At 22.2% G+C, this 19,898-nt stretch overlaps 10 protein-coding genes across 10 annotated transcripts; 5 read left to right on the forward strand and 5 right to left on the reverse strand.

Annotated features, from left to right (window-relative positions):
• Positions 1-75: 75 nt before the first annotated feature.
• Positions 76-1,548, forward strand: SRAE_1000204000 (FI21236p1; the record flags this gene model as incomplete). Its single annotated transcript, XM_024649069.1, has 5 exons — positions 76-88; positions 131-193; positions 238-728; positions 776-1,496; positions 1,544-1,548. The coding sequence occupies 5 exons, from the start codon at positions 76-78 to the stop codon at positions 1,546-1,548; spliced, it is 1,293 nt and encodes a 430-aa protein (XP_024502983.1).
• Positions 1,549-2,304: 756 nt separating this feature from the next.
• On the forward strand, positions 2,305-2,921 carry SRAE_1000204100 (Hypothetical protein; the record flags this gene model as incomplete). The annotated part of the gene is made up of 3 exons (XM_024649070.1): positions 2,305-2,397; positions 2,552-2,657; positions 2,704-2,921. The coding sequence occupies 3 exons, from the start codon at positions 2,305-2,307 to the stop codon at positions 2,919-2,921; spliced, it is 417 nt and encodes a 138-aa protein (XP_024502984.1).
• Positions 2,922-3,222: 301 nt separating this feature from the next.
• On the reverse strand, positions 3,223-4,116 carry SRAE_1000204200 (RNA-binding protein fusilli; the record flags this gene model as incomplete). Its single annotated transcript, XM_024649071.1, has 2 exons — positions 3,223-3,864; positions 4,078-4,116. 2 exons carry the CDS (start codon positions 4,114-4,116, stop codon positions 3,223-3,225), a joined length of 681 nt encoding a protein of 226 aa, XP_024502985.1.
• An 855-nt stretch (positions 4,117-4,971) lies between these two features.
• On the reverse strand, positions 4,972-5,261 carry SRAE_1000204300 (MSP domain and PapD-like domain-containing protein; the record flags this gene model as incomplete). The annotated part of the gene is made up of 2 exons (XM_024649072.1): positions 4,972-4,975; positions 5,032-5,261. 2 exons carry the CDS (start codon positions 5,259-5,261, stop codon positions 4,972-4,974), a joined length of 234 nt encoding a protein of 77 aa, XP_024502986.1.
• A 358-nt stretch (positions 5,262-5,619) lies between these two features.
• On the forward strand, positions 5,620-6,771 carry SRAE_1000204400 (Hypothetical protein; the record flags this gene model as incomplete). Its single annotated transcript, XM_024649073.1, has 2 exons — positions 5,620-5,729; positions 5,784-6,771. 2 exons carry the CDS (start codon positions 5,620-5,622, stop codon positions 6,769-6,771), a joined length of 1,098 nt encoding a protein of 365 aa, XP_024502987.1.
• Positions 6,772-6,835: 64 nt separating this feature from the next.
• Positions 6,836-11,428, reverse strand: SRAE_1000204500 (T-lymphoma invasion and metastasis-inducing protein 1; the record flags this gene model as incomplete). The annotated part of the gene is made up of 7 exons (XM_024649075.1): positions 6,836-7,291; positions 7,542-7,840; positions 7,894-7,999; positions 8,047-8,775; positions 8,818-9,165; positions 10,128-10,629; positions 10,686-11,428. The coding sequence occupies 7 exons, from the start codon at positions 11,426-11,428 to the stop codon at positions 6,836-6,838; spliced, it is 3,183 nt and encodes a 1,060-aa protein (XP_024502988.1).
• Positions 11,429-13,941: 2,513 nt separating this feature from the next.
• Positions 13,942-14,704, forward strand: SRAE_1000204600 (Hypothetical protein; the record flags this gene model as incomplete). The annotated part of the gene is made up of 2 exons (XM_024649076.1): positions 13,942-14,023; positions 14,064-14,704. 2 exons carry the CDS (start codon positions 13,942-13,944, stop codon positions 14,702-14,704), a joined length of 723 nt encoding a protein of 240 aa, XP_024502989.1.
• A 1,826-nt stretch (positions 14,705-16,530) lies between these two features.
• On the reverse strand, positions 16,531-17,424 carry SRAE_1000204700 (Proteasome subunit beta type-11; the record flags this gene model as incomplete). The annotated part of the gene is made up of 2 exons (XM_024649077.1): positions 16,531-17,262; positions 17,299-17,424. The coding sequence occupies 2 exons, from the start codon at positions 17,422-17,424 to the stop codon at positions 16,531-16,533; spliced, it is 858 nt and encodes a 285-aa protein (XP_024502990.1).
• A 192-nt stretch (positions 17,425-17,616) lies between these two features.
• Positions 17,617-18,035, forward strand: SRAE_1000204800 (Prefoldin subunit 4; the record flags this gene model as incomplete). The annotated part of the gene is made up of 2 exons (XM_024649078.1): positions 17,617-17,706; positions 17,754-18,035. The coding sequence occupies 2 exons, from the start codon at positions 17,617-17,619 to the stop codon at positions 18,033-18,035; spliced, it is 372 nt and encodes a 123-aa protein (XP_024502991.1).
• A 107-nt stretch (positions 18,036-18,142) lies between these two features.
• On the reverse strand, positions 18,143-19,600 carry SRAE_1000204900 (WD40 repeat and WD40/YVTN repeat-like-containing domain and WD40-repeat-containing domain-containing protein; the record flags this gene model as incomplete). The annotated part of the gene is made up of 2 exons (XM_024649079.1): positions 18,143-18,479; positions 18,543-19,600. The coding sequence occupies 2 exons, from the start codon at positions 19,598-19,600 to the stop codon at positions 18,143-18,145; spliced, it is 1,395 nt and encodes a 464-aa protein (XP_024502992.1).
• Between the last annotated feature and the right edge of the window lie 298 nt (positions 19,601-19,898).

Raw genomic sequence — 19,898 nt, forward strand, 5'->3', positions numbered from 1 at the left:
GCACTTCTATCTATGTATTTTCTATTTAAATAGCTTATCTTTATAGGTTACAACTAATTTTTCTTTTAACATAAAATGAGTGATAATCGTAAGTCTGAGTTTAACAAACGTTCTCATGAAATGGATAAAGAAGGAAAAACCGATAATGAAAGAGATTCAAGAGATAGAAGTCCTCCTCCGAAGCGTTCTAGAGGTAAATTTTATTATATTTTTTTGTTTATTTTATACAAATTTTAGATTCTAATATTCCTTGTGAAAGTCATATTGTTTATTTTTCTAATCTTCATCATTCCACAACATGGAAAATGTTAAAAGATTTATTAGCTAAAGAAGTTGGGGGTGTCAACACAGTTGAGTATTTAGTAGAGAAGAATGGTAAATCGAAGAATTGCGCTGTCGTAGAGTTTGAAAATTCATCTTACGCAGAAAAGTGTGTTAATGCGATGAACAGATATAATTTCAGTGGTCGTGAGATGGTTGTTAACCTTGTTCGTGATCCAAAAGCTTTCTTCCGTAAGGTTACACTTGATACAGGTTGTCTCTATGAAGACGGCCGTATTATTCCTGCTCGTTTAGCGATGGGCAAAAATAGAGGGGTTGATGAGTACGGTCGTGGAGGATCTTCAAACTATTTACGTGAAAATTATGATAATTGTGGAGTTCCTATTGATATTCTTAGAGACTTACAAATTACAGGCCCACTTTCAAAATGCATTTTCGCTTGCAACGTTAGTTTTCTTTTTTCTTATTTCATTTTGTTTTTCTTCTCATTTAGTTCGACTATAAACTTAGTTGTGGAAAAATTTATAATCTTTTTGCTCGTTGTGGGGAAATCACTTATATTGACCTTCCTCTTAATGAAGAATCTAGATCTAAAGGACAAGCAATTATTGAATTTAAGAAAGAGGCAGAAGCAGTTAATGCTATTGCAATGCTTAATAATGTTGAATATGAAGGTCGCCGTTTGATGGTTAAATTAGATAGTAAACCAAGAGGACCAAACTCCAAAATTGGATTACCTAAAGGTTGTCATGGCATGAAACCTTCTATTCTTCATCTTTGTAAAAACGAGTCTCCTCAACCACAGCAAAATTCAGGATCAGATTTAACAAAATTAATTGAAACACTTTTTGCTAATCGTACTCCAACATATAATTCATCACAACAAAATTATAGTTCTCAACAAGATATTCCAAGACAAAGTAGTTATGGAAGTATAAATTCTAAAGATAGAAGTCTTCAGCAAAGTTATGTTGATGAAGGAAATTATTCAAGTATATCTGGTGGATATAGGGGAGAATTTGCTGGAAATGGATCTTCTCAAAGAGATTATGGAAGTACAACTCCTCGTGAGTATCAAGGTGGTGTTCTTCCAAGAGGAAATGATTATCAAAGTTCTGATCCTCGTGATTATAGGAGCAATCCTCCATCAAGAGGTGACTACTCAAATAACGGAGCCCCTCGAGGTGGATCATACTCATCTTCTCGTAGAAATTGTAATTAATTTTATCGTTTTGTTAACAATTAATTATATTTTTTGCAGATTAATTTTCTTTAACTGAAGCAATATTTTCTTGTCAATGGAACTTTTTTTAACGACATTCTATTTTTCTTCTACCAACAAATTTTGGAATCATATTAAAGAAAAAAATTTGGGAAAATTTTTAAATGATATATACTATTTCAGATAGAATTTATTCTTCACACTTAATTCACATCAATTTCTTTTTCTGCTGTCTTCCATTGGAGGCGTGTTATAAAAAATTTTCTTACTTTTTCTTGACAATGTAGAACATTTTTCTTGCATTTATATATATAATTTCAAAAAAAAAATTTTTTTTCTCAATATTATACGTATAATTTTCCATTAAAACATTTTTTTCTTATATTTACATTAATTTATTTCACATTGCTTTATTTTTTAATTGTGGTTATGTAATTTTTGATAAAAAAATTTTTTTTTTCAATATACTCTTTATATTGTTATTAAAAGTTATTTATTATAATGATAGATATTATAATATGATATTTTCATATAGATAATAATACTTTCAGATATAATATATATATGCCCACAGTTATTCTAATAAATAAATTAATATTGAACAATATGATTGCTAGTTACACTTTTCTTAGAAAAGAGTATATATATATTTCTTCAAAATTATATAAAAATCATTAGTTTGTTTTAAATTTTAACATATGTTTTATATTAAAGATTTAATTTTATTGAATATTTTGCAATTGTAACTGATTTTATCTAATAATAAAATATTTTATAATATAACTATTTCCTTTTTTAAAATGAATAACTCTCGTAATATTCTTGATAATATGAGTATGTCTATGAAAATTATAGACAATACACATGATGAAATAATAGAAAGAGGAAAGGAGGTAAGTCTTTAACTATTACATCAATTTTAACATTTTGATTTAATTTTCTATTTCTTATCACATATGTATATATATATATATATGTACAAATAAGTATTTCTTTAACATAAAAAATAGTATTTATATATATATATATATTTTTTTTTATATTTAGTTAATGGAATGTTTTAAAAATGGTGATGTAGGAGGTGTAGTATCAATGTATGATACAGATGCTGAATTATTAACATCAAATGTCCCAATTTGTAGAGGAATAGATGGTAAGAATACTGTATATTTAAACATATATTAATTTATATTATTAAGCATTACGTATTTATTATACAATGTTGAAAAAAAGAAATGAATTGTTAAATAATAAAGAACCTTATGAAATTCATGCTTTGTCACCTTTTTTAGCAATTGAACGTGGGCATTGTGTAAATAATTGTGTAAATGAAAGAATACCTATTAAAAACCGATATTTTATTTTATGGATAAAAAGGGATATTGGATGGATGATTATGCAGGATTGTAAACTATGAAACTTTTTCATTTTTATAACATTAAATTATATATAAATCTCATAATAGTTTCCTTTTTATTATTTAAAAAATTTCATAATTTGTTATATAATTACTATAAAGTAAAAAGTGATAGAGAATTTTGTAAAATTAAAGATAATGGATTTCAAATTATTATTTTTATTTATAATAAAAGTAAAATGTGAGAAAATACTTTTAAATAATATAAATTGTAAAATATATAAGCTTCTTATTTAATAATTTACCAAATTTATTTTTATAATAGTTTATATTAAAATACAAAATATATAAATTTGACATTTTACGATAAATAATAAAATGATGATGGAATATAAGTAGGTTCTGTAACATTATAAAAAGAAGTATATGATAACATTTGTGGATAAAATGTATTTAAAATATTTGGACCAGCCATTAATTTAATATCATTTATAGATAATTGAAAAACTTCTATGTAACGTTTTTTTTTACCAACTTCCATAAATTTATTATGTAATTTTGATACAATATGAGATGCACCTTCTTCAGAAATTAATTGTATAAAAGCTTCCCCTGATGGTTCACCATTATTATTTAAAATCATATGTATACCATGTTGTTTAACTAAATATACATATTCACCAAGAAATTGTATAACTTCTGGTATTTGTGCTTCAAATGGTAATCCTCTAAGGCGTATACAATCTTTTTTATTATATCCATATTTAATATTACTATTTATATTTAATAAATAATTATGCAATTGACTAATATTTGCCTTGAATAATTTAATATATCTTGATCCAATAATTTTTTTATTTTTCATTAAAGCTCTTTCAAAATCAAATTCATTACAAAATATTACAAATGCATCACCTGATAATTTTCCATCATTTTTATATATAAAAATTATTCCATTATCAATAATTCCAGAAGGTAAATAATCATCAGTAAAAAAATTAATCTAAAAAATATATATATATAATTTTTCTATACAATATTGTGAAAATTTTAATTATAAATTTAATAGCTATACTAACACAAATAATTAAAAAAAAAGGTGTATTTGTACAAAACAATTGACGATTAAAGCTATTAAACCAAAATATAAAAAATAATATTATTATATTAATAATAAATATATTATTTTTTATCATAAATAATCATTAAAACTTACAATCTGTTTTTCTGTACAATTAAAAGGAAGTCCTCGCATCCGTATTATCATTTTTAATAAAAACAAATTATGTTCATAAATTTATTTTTAATCAAACTGAAAGTTCAATAATTATTGTTATAAAAGATAACTAAGATGAATTAAAAAATAATTTATTAAAATCATGTTAAAATTTTATATCAAAAAAGATAGTTAAGTTTATAGTATTACAGCAAAAAAAAAAATAATAATTATAAGTGATAAGTATATCTTAATATTATTTCTAATATAAAAACTGTCAAACGTCGTTTATTCAAATTATACCTTTGACAATCACAAAAGGTGATCTGAATCTCCACCTTTTTTATATATATATTGTACTTTCAAAAATAAATAAAATAATAATCTGTAGTGATTAAGTAAACATATATAATTGACAGTTTTGCAGACATTCTTAATACCATTGTTTATATAAGATAAAAAGCTAAATTATAAACCAATTTCAAATTCGATAAATATTGAATAATTTATCAGGAGCCCAAATAATTATTAAATAATATTTTAAATTAAATAAATAATTTATCATAAATATTATCAACAATTAAATTGTTAAAAAAGAATTTTTTTTAACCAAAAACGTACCTTCTAATTAAAAACAAACAGTCTAAATTTTTATTATAAAATAATAAATATATTTAGAAACATAAATCTTTGTTATAATTTATTAGTTAAAAGTATTATTAAATTATAATTTTAATTATTTAATATGATAAGTTATTATAATAAACCTAATCCTTCTTTTCTACTTCTTTTTCACCTTCTTTAGGATCATCTTCTTTTTTAAAGTCAACAAAAAGTTTTTTTGAGACAACATCTTTACATTTATCTGAGGCATAGAATGCTCTGGGAGTTGAGTCACCTACAAATATGCAGGAATAAAAATTAAAAAAATGTTTTCCAGATTCAGGAACTTGCTTTTTTGGATTAAATGTAATAGAAATTTTTTGGGATGCTTCTGGTTTTATTGTTACAACTGGAGGTCTAATTTTAAACATTTCATTATTAGTACATTTTATTTTACATGCCTGAATTTCTTTTGAATTATTTTTAAGATTTACTGTTATTAAACAAGCCTGATCCCCAAGAGATTTTGAAGCAAATACAATTTTATCAGCTGGATCTATTATCAAAGGAAAGTCACTCATTAAGAAATATTTAATTATATAAATAATACAACTTTGATAGAATATAATTTCAATTAAATATATTACATAATTTATAAATATTATATAGATACATTAAGCTATATTAATATCATTTAATAAACAAATTTTTGATAAATACTTTAAAGAAAAAAAATTATAAAATCATTTATATTTTTTATAATAGTAAAAAAATTTGGTTAATCACAATTTGTAATGTTAATTAAAATTTTGAATAATATTTTGATGAGCTAAAAAAAATCTTTTGACATTTCCATGTCTTAAACAGATAATTTTTTTTTTACATAACAAATTTTAAAAACAAAGGATTTATGGAAAATATTTAGTTTCTGATTAAACAATGACCGAAAATTCAGATTTTTTAGCTTCAGAAAATGTCATAGGATATATCAAATCAACACTTATGGGTAGGAATAATGTTGATTTGGAGGTCATAATCAAAAGAGTTGAGTAAGATTTTTTTTATCTAAAAATGATTACAATTAATTTTTTCCATTTTTTTAGAGAAACATTCAATTTGGATTTAAAAAATTATGCTTATGAATTAAACTATGGAAATGATAGATCTACAAAGACAGTAGCAAACTACATAGCAGATATTGAGGGATCTATTGTAAATGTAGTTAATAAAGGTTCTTATCTTGCCTATTTAATTAGCTTTAATTTATCTGCTAATTCTATAAAAGCTGCCATGTTTTGTCGACAAACAAAAGATGGAAAAGGAAAAAAAAAGAACAAAGATATTCAAAAATCTAATAAATCACATTTAACTAAACTTGTTTATAAACAACCTACATATAATATTGTTAATGAACAGAAAAAAGTTCTTGTTAGTAAAAAAAATGAACTCAACCAACCAAAAGTAGAAATTGGTAAAAGACGGAAATTTAAGAAAATCTATAGTTTCCCAAGTGTTGAAAATACTCCTGACATCTTTAAAAAAATTTCTTTTACTAAAAACAAAATTAACAAAGATGTTCATTCTGTTTCAGTAAGTAATAATTATTACAAACCAGTAATAGGAAATGTAAGGAATTCTATTAAATCTTCCAATGAAAGAGATACATATGCAAGAATTTTTGGAGGTATGGAAAATCAAAAGATATTAAAACAAAGACAAAATCTTTTTGAAGATTATGAAAATAATCATGAAAGGAAAATGGATAATTATCTTTGGACAACAAATGCTACATATAATGAAATGGATTACGGCACTAAAGTGGACACGTCTAAAGGCAATAGTAGTAACACCATATTAAACGAGTACAATTTTGTACAAAGAAATTCAAATATCCATAAAATTGTTGTAAATAATGCACAAGAAATCAAAAAAAATGTTCACACCAATTTCTCAACTAACTTTTTTTGTAATAACAAAAAAATTAGTCAAAAGTTGGAAGAAGACAAATTTTTACCTCAATCTGAAACTATAATTTTAACACAAGAAATGAAACATTTATTAGTTTCATTTAGTAAGTTATCAATACATTAAATTGTTTTTTTTTTATTATTTTTTTGTTAAAACTTTGATTTGATAAACGACATATTATAATATATTATTTTTCACTTTCATATCCTCTATCTGATTGACTTGATCCTGATAACGGCCTACAATTTTTTCCAGATGTATTTATTTTGATAGCTTTATTTAAATTTCTTAACAGCTGACTTTTTATTTCTTTGCAACTACATTGAATTAAAAAATTACTATGATTTTTTTGATACGGATTTATGTGCATTATTTGAAAAGTATTTTCTATATCTTCTTTTATCATATTAATACTATTGGTGTCTTTTGATAATTGTTTAAGTGAATTAATAACAATACACTCATTTATAGGAATAATTTTATGATTTTTATCTTTCTTTTTTTCAGGAATAAATATGATAACAAGTGTATTGAAAATTAATATTACTCCATCAACTTTTTTAGATATTTTATCTTTAACATTAATTGTGTATAACTTAACATGAGCAAACATTAATAATTCTTTCATATCAAGATTCATTCCCTGAAAATATATATTTTTAATAATAAATCAAAATAAGTAATTGTATATTCATGATAAATATATTTATATGCATTGCCAATGGTTTAAATAAAATTTACTGTAATATATATAGTATACATATTTAAAATATGAAGACTTATAAATAAGTAACAGCAAATAATTATTTTATTATTAATATATATATTTATAAATATAATAATTAGTAATTAATAAAAAATAAGATATTTTTATAGTATAAATATAAACTTACCTTTTCTTCTAAATATTTTTTATTATTGTTAGCAAAGTCATCTAATCTCATACCAAATTGTTCCCGAAAACGTTGCATTTCATTGATGTATGATGCCAATTCTTGTAATCTTGACAATGCCTGTTTTGATTGTTTATATTCAATTGTCTCAACATTACATGAATCAACAATTTTTTCTAAAAATAATGGATATCTTAAAATACGTTGAATAGGTTTAATTAATAATGACTCAATATTTTGACACTTCTCTAAATTTTCTTTCTTCTTTTGTTTCATTTTTTCTTTTAATTGGTTATTTCCTAATAATAAGAAATATATCATTAAAAATAATAATAGAAAAAAAAAGTATTACCTAAACTATTCTGGAGCCAGGTTGTATAAGCAGCAGAATAATCACTATAAATTTTAAATTTACTTGATTTATTAATAAATAAAGTTGAAATTCGAATAATTGTATTCTGAAAAAAAAAATTAGATATTTATTTTAGTAATAATTTTTTTTTACCTTTGTCTGGCAATGAAATTGATAATCATCATCTTTCTTATTAATTGTTATATCATCTTTTGCCTCTTCAAGACAATTTAAAAAATAACAATGTAAATTACTTAATTCACCAATAATCATTTTTAATTTTGGACCTAATAATTCAATACTTTTATTTTTTAATTCATTTAAATCTTTAACAAATACTCGTTCTGAATCAACAAGTTCAATGACATTTCTAACCAAAAATTCTTCTTTTTTTTCATCTAATTCAGAAATGACATATGTCTCACCAAATCGTTTTTTCTTATCATTTTTATTTAAGTTAATATTTGATTTTTCTGTTATATCATTAAAATTTTCATCAATACATTTTTTTTCTAAATTATTAGAATTTAAAGGCATAAACATTGCTTTTAAATTTGAAATAGATAATTCTTGTGGTAATGTTGGATTATTAGGAGTTGTTGGTGTAGTAATGGTATCAAAAGATTTTGAATTTTTTATTTTTCCCTCATTACTATTTCTAGAAGATTTATAACTCTCATTATTTATATTATCACTATTATTTTTTAAATTCAAAATCCCATCTGATCGTTTCATTACATTAATACACATCTGATTTTGATATGAGAAATATTTTTTTATTGATATATCTCTATTTGCAGCACAATATAAATGGGTAAATGTTAATGTATGCCTTTTTGTTACAAACATTGCAGCAATTTTTTCTACTTGAGATAATAAAACCTAAAAATTATCATAATTTAATAATAATAAGTATTTTCTTACTTTATCATCAATTAACATTTTTTTTTCCTCAACATATATTCGCATATTAAACATAAAATTAATAAAATGTTTTGATGCATTATTTAATAATATTTCTTTATTGTCAATATTTTTATTATCATTATTTAATTCATCATTAACATTCATTTCTGATTGTGCAATTTTTAAAGAATTTTGAATCATTGATATTTCATTTTCATTTGTCAACACAATATTTGAATCATGTATTGCTTTTATAAAAAAATTATACATTAATGTTGGTCTTTCACATTTAAATATAAAGACTTTAGATGGATGACTTAAGTAGATAAAAGCTGATACATTATCATATAAAATAATACTATCTAACTGAAAAATTTTTAATTAAAATTTTGATTATAAATTAAAATTTTAATTTATAATTAATTTTTATTATATTATTTAATTTGATATATTATATATTTTAAATTATGATAAATTATTTATGATTAAAAGTTATTTTAATAAAAAAAAAATATTTCTTTTTTTTTCCAATCAAAGTAGATATAAAATTTGTATGGTGAAATTTTTATGAGTACAATAAGTCAAGATATGAGGCAATTTAATTTATATACTATCTAGGGAATACTAAGTATACCAAATTAAGATATTATAAAAAGAAAATGTTATTATTTTTTAAGTTTACCCTCTTAAAAATATAAAATTTTTCCCTGTTAAATTTGAAATACATTGAGTTAACAAAAAAAAAAGCTTATAAGAGAAAAAAGATATGAAAAAGAAATTTTAATGAAACCACAAAAGAGAGTAATAAATTATAGTCACCAAAATAGTAAGCGACGTTCATCTGATATTTTTACATGATTGATAATACAAGAAATATATAAAATTTTTATCTTTAAATTTTTAAAAAGCTTGTTTATGTTTAATTTAATAAACAAGTTAAATTTATATATAATCAACTCTATTATATATATATATAAATATTAAATATCTTAAAAAATGTTAGTTTTTAGTATGCATTGAATAACTAACTAGACTAATAATTACTATTTTAATGTTGCTAATATTTAATCATAAAAAAGTTTTTGTTATATACTATTTAACATGAAACATAAATAACTTAAATATATTGTAGTAACAATCTCAAGAATTTATAATATTTTACTACAAATATCATTACTACTTATTAAAATTTAATTTCAAACTTTTTCTTTGTCAAAGACATTTAAACACATAGTTTATGTATATATATATAAAAAAAAATAAAAAGTTTTTTCATTATATAACTTTTATAATATTTTTTAAGTGTAAAATAATTTTTTTAAACATACCATATCAACAGCATATGCCATTTCTTCTCCTTTTATTTTTATTAATAATATAAGACCATTATTTTGAAGAGTCAAAAAACATTGTTGAAAGGATATTTCTTTTTTTTCAATAATCTCAATAATCTCACAATTTTCTTTTTCTATACTTTCTATGATAATTGACGTCTCTGCAATAATACAATCATTAGTTAATGATTCTTTAGTAATACGAGAAGACAAAATAGCACAAAATTCCTCAGCATCCTTTGAGAGAAGAAAATTAAGACCATAAATAGAATTATTTTCATTCCAAATAATAAAACGATTTGATGATTTTTTAACTGAACTTGAACTTGAAATATATGAGGTAAATACAATTTCATTATGAATATCAAAACCAGTAATGTCAAAAAATGTCTCTAAAACATGATATCTTTCGGTACTTGATATTGTTAACATATTATTATGAAGTTTTTTCCATTCTGTTCTATCATTTGATAATTTATATACTTCAGCAGAAAATCTTAAAAAATAAAAATTTTTTTTTTGTTTTTTTTATTTATATAAATATTAACTTACCTTATTAATGAATGACTAGGAATATAGAGAGATTTTGTTAAATTTTTATCATTTTCTAAAATATTTTTATTTCCAAAACATTCTTCCTGATTTTTACATCCACTAAATTCATTACCCATTTTATTAAATCTAAAACCAGATAGGTATTTATTAGTAAAACTTTTTGACATAATATTTTGTCTATTAATATTTTTATTTAACGGTTTTTGTAGGCCAATAATATAACTATTTCTATTTTTGTTAAAGTTATATATTTTTTTATTAGTTTTATTAATAGTATATACTTCATCATTAGTAATTATATTTTGTAAATAGTTAGAAGTTAATAAGTCATTATTATAAGAATGTGTAACAATTTTTGTATCATTGTTAGTCTTATTATCACTTCTCATAATAACCCCTTTACAAAACATATTTTGGTAATTTTTTTCTACACTTTCTAAAGAATATTGTTTAATTGTACTGTTAGTTAAAACAATTCTTTTAGTATTGGCTTTTTTGGTGCCTTTTTCACTAGAAATAGTACCGCCTGCTTTTACTTCACTATTATTGTTTAGCTTTTTTGTGTCCCATAATAATTTTGGAAATGATGGAGTTATTCCCGTTGGTAATACTTGATGTTGATTGAAATATGTCATTGATGTAGTACTTGGATTACTCAATGAAGATAAATAATAGGTATTGTAATAATTTGTTAATAATGTTTTTGAAAATATAGATGAATAAATATTTTCTTCTGCCATTCTAGAATTAATTTTTATATAATAAATATACATTTTTATTATTAAATTAACTTTTATAGAAATATAATTTTATATAAGAAATAGTTTATTTTATGTTACTCTTTTTAATTAACTTGATACAACTATCACTAATTATAACTTACATTTTATTGATAATAGTCCTAGAACAATTATACTAATTGGAAATAAAAATAATAAATAAAAATAATTCTTAAAAGGATTTTATTCTTGTAATTATTTATATAAAATTATTAATAATGAATGTTATTACAAAAAAAAAACTTTTTGTTTTTCATCTTTTAATCTATTTGTACTATTTAAAAGTGTTATTAAGAATTAATACAATAATATATAAAAAGAATATAAAAAAAGAAAACAATGTACTATTTAAAATAAATAAAAATATATATATAATTACTAATTAAAGTATATTTATTTAATGTGAATAGTTTTTATACTTATAATAAATAAATGATATATTTATTTATTTTTATCATATAAAAAGAGAAATATAATATTTACTACAAAATATTTATAGTTAGATAAATTATATACTAACAAAAATGACAAAATTTTTACTTCATTAAAATATTCCTTAATCTATCTAAATATATAATTTTATTTAAATTATTTTTTTTTTACAATAAATTTAAAAAGAGTTTTATATTTTTAAATCAAAAATTAAATTTATCAAAATAATTTAATAATCTTTTTTAACATATAACAAAATATTTTTTAAATTATTTAAATGGTGTAAAGGGACAAAATTATAACAATAAATAAGTTAAAATTATTTTTATTAAATTAATACAAAAGTTATATGATAAAAAATTATTTTATAATATTTGAAATAAATTATAATCAAAAATAATTGGTATTTTGAGATACAAAAAAAAATATAGTTTTATTAGGTTTTAATATGATTCTTGGGAAAAGTTTTTAACTAAAATATAGTAATAAATAATTATTTTTATGTAAAATATTTTTTGTTAAAATATGATATGGCAAAACAAGATAAGCAGATGGTTATTTGATCGAGTAACGATGTTAAAATGAGGCCTTGAAAGTAAATAATAGTTAACTTATAATATGTGAAAAATGAGAACATGAAAAATGGCACATAACTAATTAAAGTAATCTTTATAACATCTCAATTACTTTGTAATAATGTGGCAAACTATTTCATAGATAGTACCATTCATTAAATCGACCAAATATAAGACACTTTTAACTTATACCACAATTTTACATCTGCTACTTCAGAAGGAACACAATACATTAGATAATTAAATTGTTAAAATAGAGAAAACTTCAATTATCTTAATATTTGTTTGATTTATTTATCTTTATCTTAAAAATAAAGTAAATATTTTAATATATTTATATATATGTATAAAATTATAAAATAATTATAAAGTAATTTTAAAAATTTAAATTACCAATCATATAAAATTTTTTAGGTAATTTTTTTTTTCACCAATAAAAATGAACTTTGATAAAAAGATTTTTCAATTTATAATTAATACTTATCACACTTTCCTCACTTAGCACACAATATTTAAAAATATATTCAAAAAAATTTCATCCACTTATTATATGAATTACCATCAAATTATATTAAATAGATAGATAAACTTTTTTTTTTATAAATCAAATGTCAAATATAAAAAATCATTTGAAATTTCAAGTACTATTCTTAATTATATTGGTGCTTTTTTATTTGACAATTATTTATACTGTGAATGCTATTTTTACCAAACTTGATTAGAAATGACATAGTTTAAATTTTTATATTATTATTTATTAAATATATACAGGTGCATTAGGTATATTTATCAATGAAATATAAATATTGTAAAATTGTAATTACATGAAACAAATAAGTAAATTCAGATGTCTATAAATCACTTTTAATTTCTTTTCCTGTATTCAAAATAGGTTACATAATATATATGTAACAAGCCAATAAATCATATCTTTACTTATCTAATTAAGATGAAGTTTGTTCCAAACACCATTGAAACTGTCATGTTTTATCAGTAGATTTTAATTCTTTTCTTTTGACCTTATTAAGATATGTCATTTTAATTAGTTACCTAATCATTACTACATCAATAAAAATATTACTAAAATCTTTTCTTACATAACAATAAGTTAAGTTTATTAAACCATTTTCAACATATTATTTATATTATAATACAACTTAAAAGATATTATATAATAAAACTATAGGGCTCCAAATATTATATATAATATCTATGAACTATTAAAATATTTAAAATCTCTACTTTTCTCTTATTTATTCCCGAGTCTATAAATCTTCTTTTTTCTTATAGTTTCTTCTTTCTTTTATTATAACAAATTCTCTTTAACGGGTGTGACAATTGCTTTTTAATTTTAAATATTATTTTTAATATATTAAATATATATTTCTTATTTTAGACCCGAAAGGGCAATGATTAAAAGATTATTTTTCTTAAACATATGCATTTTGTTTATTGTCTATTCATTAAATGAAAATTTTTATACTTTATTCTAATCTCTATAAGATAAGAAAAAAACATTATATTATATTATGTTTTTATATTTTATCAGGTATTATATAATATAATATTATTAATTAATTATATTATAGTATTAATTAATAAATTCTCAGTACATGGATATGATTCAAATCAAGAAAAAGAAAAAAATTATGATGATATAGATATGCCAAAAGGAATATTTCATCATTCAGAGACAGAAAGTGAAATTAATACAAAATATACTATTCCTGATTGGGAAAAAATGAATCCTTTAGATATAGCTACATCTCTTTTTGATACTGTTGCTGAGGTATCATCTAAAAGACTACAAGCAAGTAGTGTTCATTTACCAATGCCATTTGGATTATCTCCATTAAATATTCAATTAACAAAAGATACAAATACAGGTGTAAAACTTAGTGAACCACTATCTACTATTCAACCACCAACAGAAATGAGTAATGAAGAAAAAGAGGCATTTTTAAATGCTCGACTAGTTTGCCTCCAACAAGATGATCAAGCATGTGTCAAAGCACTTGACAAATTACATATAGTAAAATATGGTTTTTCAAAATTGGCAGACAATGAAATTAGAAGGAAAGCACAATCACATACAAATATAGAAAATATTGTACAACAAGGATTAATGGAATGGGTATTTCCAAATTTTGAAAAAAAATTAAGAGAAATGCGATCCGGAAATAATGTAAAAAATTTTAAGCATTCAAGACTTCCCTCAAGATTTCCATAGTTTTATTTTAAAATGTAATTTAATGTACTTAGTGAAATGAATAGTAGTATAGTGCCATTAAACGATAATAATATTTCTAAAATTGTTTTTTTTTTAAATATAAAATAGTTATTATATATTTTTTTAAAGTTAAATATACCCAGATAATTTGCATATCATCATTTACAACATAAGTAGTTTTTAAATTTACGTTTTTTTTATAATAAAAGTTTAAAAATTATTTTTATTTTGAAATTTTGATAACTTTCTTAAAATTAATATAAAGTCAACTACAATTATATAATATTAATTCATAAACATGAAATAATTTTAAACTATTCTTTTGTAAGATAATACAATTTTTATAGTTAAAAATTTTTATACAATATTTCTCAAAAATTTAAATAGTAAAAACATTTTATCTTTCAAAAAAATTAGCATAAAAAAATTTGATTTTTATATAATTTAATAATTACAATTACTCGCCTTTTTTAAAAAATAACAAATAATATATGTTAAGATTTTAATAATTTTATCAAAAGTACTTTGTTGATATTATTTTTATAATAAATTATAATTATCTATTTTAAAATTTCATTCTTTACATAATCTCAAAATTGTAAGTTTAATAACTTACTACCAAATTTCAATAATCATTAGCTTTTGAAAAACATAACTCATTTGATTTAGAATAACTTATTTAATTGGATTACATACAAATAAAATTTTTACCAACTTTATACTTATTTCATTTAACATAAGAAATATAATTTTATAAACATGTAATCTCAATAACAATACAAATCAAAATTATAATTAAGACTAACAAATACAAAAATTTAATTAAGTAATTTCTACAATAATTTTATACAATAAAATGTAGGATTACAATTAAAAAAAAACAATTAAATAAAATATGATAAATTAAATAAAATGGAGAAATTATACTACAAACATCCCCGTTAAAATATCTTAAAAAGTCGTGAAACACTTATAAAACAAAAGGACAATAAAATTAACTTCGCCGATAAAAGAAAAAAAATATTTATTCTATTACTTAATTTTTAATGAGAAAATATATTTGTTGGGGTAAACGTTTAATTACTATAATAATTATTTGCAAATTCTTTTTTTCAATAATTAAAAGTACAATAAAGAATATTTTCAAAATAATTTTTTTTTTTTGAGAAAAATGTTTATATAAGTTAGTAATACATATTAGCAGATATTATTATTAAAAATTATAATATTTAAGTAAGAGAAAAGATTTGAAGTATAAAAAGTTTCTATTTGGTTAGTATGAATTAAAGTAAAAAAGTAGTTAATTAAATATTTTTTTATAATTTACAATTTTAGATGTTTTGACAATATAATATTTTGTAGATATATCAAATTATTCTAAAAGTATATACTACAGTGTTATAAAAAATTCACCATCATATTCTAATATTTTTATAAAATCTAAATAGTTTTTAAATAACTTTATTTTTTGAAATTTCCCAAAAAAATATTTTAAAAGTTTTCTTAATGAATGTATATTAATCATATTATTTAAGAATATTGTTTGAATATCTTTATTACTGTCGAAAGTAACTAGCATCTTATAAGAAATTACATATGAAACTACAAAAATTTCATCAAAACACAATTTAACGACTATCATGCTGGATTATTAGTTATTTATAAAATTAATACAGAATAAGTTTTAAGTTTTATCAAATATATGTTAACTACAAGGAATTTAATAAATCATAGTGTAACTTTTGAAAAAAATCAGTACACAAGAGAGTTGTAAAAATAAATTATTTGTCACATATATTTCAATTAAATATAATGTATACAATCTCTTATTCATCGTTCTTAGGATCATAAACAATATCACGACCAATTTCATTAGCAAATTCATAGAACATGTCAGAAACATCAATTTTTGGAAATTTAATTTTCTCATCAGGAGTTATATGAACCAAATTTACAACAGCACCTGAACCAGAATCACGATAAGTTGCATGCATTATAGCTCTTTTTCCAAGAGTTCTAGCTTCTTCATCAGTCATTTTTGGTTTATAACAAGTATCTAAAATACCGTAAGCATTTAAACTACCTGAACCAACTGAACACATTCGAAGTGGAAGCCTTCTTCCTTCATTGTCAATCATATATATTGCAGGACCACGTTTATCATAACCAGCTACCATTGATCCAACAGATAAACCGTGATTTCTATAAGCATACATAAGATTGGCAAAGTATTTTGAAGCAGCAGCAACAGTAATTGGAGCCTTTTCTTTTAATTCATATAAACTGCAGTATTTCGCAACAATACGAGTCCAGTATTGACAATCAGCTGCACCTCCAGCCATTGTTGCTACCATTCGTGGAGAAACATCAAGAATTTTCATTACATTTTTAGATGAAATATAAGCACCGGCTGAGGCACGAGCATCTACAGCAACAATAATTCCACCTTTATCATTTGGAGTTGCTGGTTCATAACAAAACGAGAGACATGTTGTTCCTTTACGAAATTGATTGTTTTTAGCTGATTCTCCAAAATGAGCTTTAACAAAATCTCTAGGCTAAACAAACTATATATAAAAGTAATAATAACATACATTTAATCCATTTGGTGGCATGACAAAATTGTGTTCATTTATATAAAGAGAAGGTTCTTTCATAAGACATAAACTTCTATCCTCACCATATTCTTTTCTAGAATCACGAAGCTTTGTTTGTAACATCTCAAATGATTAGAATTTTTATAAATACGTTATGAAACAAGAGAGGTTGAATCCTTGAAAACGATGATTATAGTGAATCAAACTATCGCTATAGGATAACAGAATTGGTATTCTGTTTAGAGATAGGGAAATTTATATAACTCTTTTAAAAGAAATTATTATTTTTGTTAGTATTTTTTTTTAGATCTAATAATGTCTTCATCAAATTTGAGAGTTAGTAAAGAAGACCAAGCTAAAATTAATAAATTTGCTACAGGACACGCAAAATCATTAGCTTTAAAAGTTAGTTTTTATTTTTTGTAAAATAAAACATATTTTTATTATTTTAGAGAGAAATCGAAAAATTAAAAACATTCTTAGAAAATTGTAAAGAGGCAGAAGAAGAAATAATGATTGTTGATAGTGAAACTATTCCATACAAAGTTGGAAACGCTTTTTTCGAACTTACTGTAGATGAAATTAACGACCAACTTTCTAAAGATTTTGAAAATCACACCTCCAAGTTACTTGAAAAGGAATCTGCTTTAGAAAAAGTTACAAAAGAATTAGAAGACTTGAAGAAAGAACTTTATGCTAAATTTGGAAAGGCAATTAACCTTGAAGCCGAATAACTATATCCCTAATAAATCTTGTTAATTCTTATATTACATTTTAAATAAAATGTTTTTGGAAAATTAAACATTTTTTAATAAAAAAAAATTTATTTAATTGTGAAAAACTATGCTTTCCAAATTCTTAATTTTGTTTCATCTGAGAATGTAGCTACCAAATTTTGGTGAGGATGGTGAACTACTCCCATAACAGATTTTTCGTGAACACAAATTGTGTGTTCTAATGATCCTGATATCATTGAAAAACAATACAACAAACCATCTTCCCCACCACAATAAGCCCATTCACTACGAGGAGACAGAATTGCTGATAAAAACTCACCTTTTTCTTGTTTTCCTGAAGACATTGATCTAATAATATGACCCTGTGTATTAATTAAGTATATTGTATTTGACTTGTTTGATACAAGAAATTGATCGTTAGTTTTGTAAATTGGATTTATACTAATGACTGGTAAATCACCACTAATTCTAAAAGAATTTAGGCATGTTGCAGATTTCACTGACCACAACTTTAATGTTCCATCTGATGAAGCTGATAGACATTGAGATCCATCATCAACATATTTGGCGTCATTTATAAATGAAGTATGACCTTTAAATTCTTTCAATGTTTTACCTGATTTTAAACCATGAATTTTTACTATATAATCATGTCCACCTGAAAGAATATGTGAGTTGTCTTTACTAAAAACAACACATGATACAGCATCACTATGGGCTTTGTTAAAAGTTCTTAAAGTTTTACCAGTTAATAATTTAAACACTTTTATTGCCCCATCTTTTGCTCCACAAACAACCATTTCAGAGTCTCGTGAAAATTTTATATCTAAAACAGCTTCTTTCATCATCATAAAATCATCATTAGCTTGATATTGTAAATCTTTTCGTAATTTTCCTGTGGAATAATTGTAAACTTCTATAAAACCATCCATTGTACCTGCTAATAAAAATTGACCATCAGGTGAAAATTGGCAAGATTGTGGTAAAGAAGACTTTCCAAATTTAATATTTGCTAACTCATAAGTTGGATATTGTTCTTCTTCATGTTCTTTGACAGTAGCTTTTCCTCTGAAGAGATCTATTTGAGTACCTGCTGGTAGTAAACCTTGTATTTGTTGCCATTTTAAACTTTGCCCAAGTAGTGACAATAAACGTGATGGTGCAACAACATGAACCTCAACAGATAACGCCTCAGCAATCTCATTTCTTCTTTGCATTTTATTTTTACCTCCCGTATATACTTCTCTTGGATCAAAGTATGTTCTTTGTAATAATGAATCCAAATTTTTATATCTATCTGGATTTGATTTTTGTAATAATTCCATTGGTTCTGTATTTCTTAAAATTAATTTTGCAGCACCTAACTCTCTCAATTCTAATAATTCAAAAATAATGTGCTCATAGAGATCAATTAATTTTGCTGTAGGAATCTGTAATGGTTGAATAATAGAAATAACATTATCCCAGTGTCCATGAATTATTTCAGAAATAAAACTATCAACACTATCTACAGTATTCATTGTTATGTTTGTTTCAGATTGAAGTGCTTCAAAACTTTTCATTAAATGATTTTCTTTTAAAAATTGTAGTATTAGTTTTATAATGTCATTTGATTCTATATGTAATGTAGACATTCTTGAAATAATTTTTTTAAAAAAAAAACAACAATTTTTAATAAATTATGATTGTATGGAAGTTTTAATACTATTTTTAAAAACTGTGGAATAATGTCATTTGGTATAAAGTACCTAACAAAATTTTAAGCCCTAAAGAAAGAAATTAAAAATAAACTTATATATTGTCTTTTTTTTTCTATAATTTATATATTAAGTTATGATTTTCTAGAATTTATAGAATTTT

Source organism: Strongyloides ratti (assembly GCF_001040885.1).
Source record: "Strongyloides ratti genome assembly S_ratti_ED321, chromosome : 1".
Classification (NCBI taxonomy): Eukaryota; Metazoa; Nematoda; class Chromadorea; order Rhabditida; family Strongyloididae; genus Strongyloides; species Strongyloides ratti.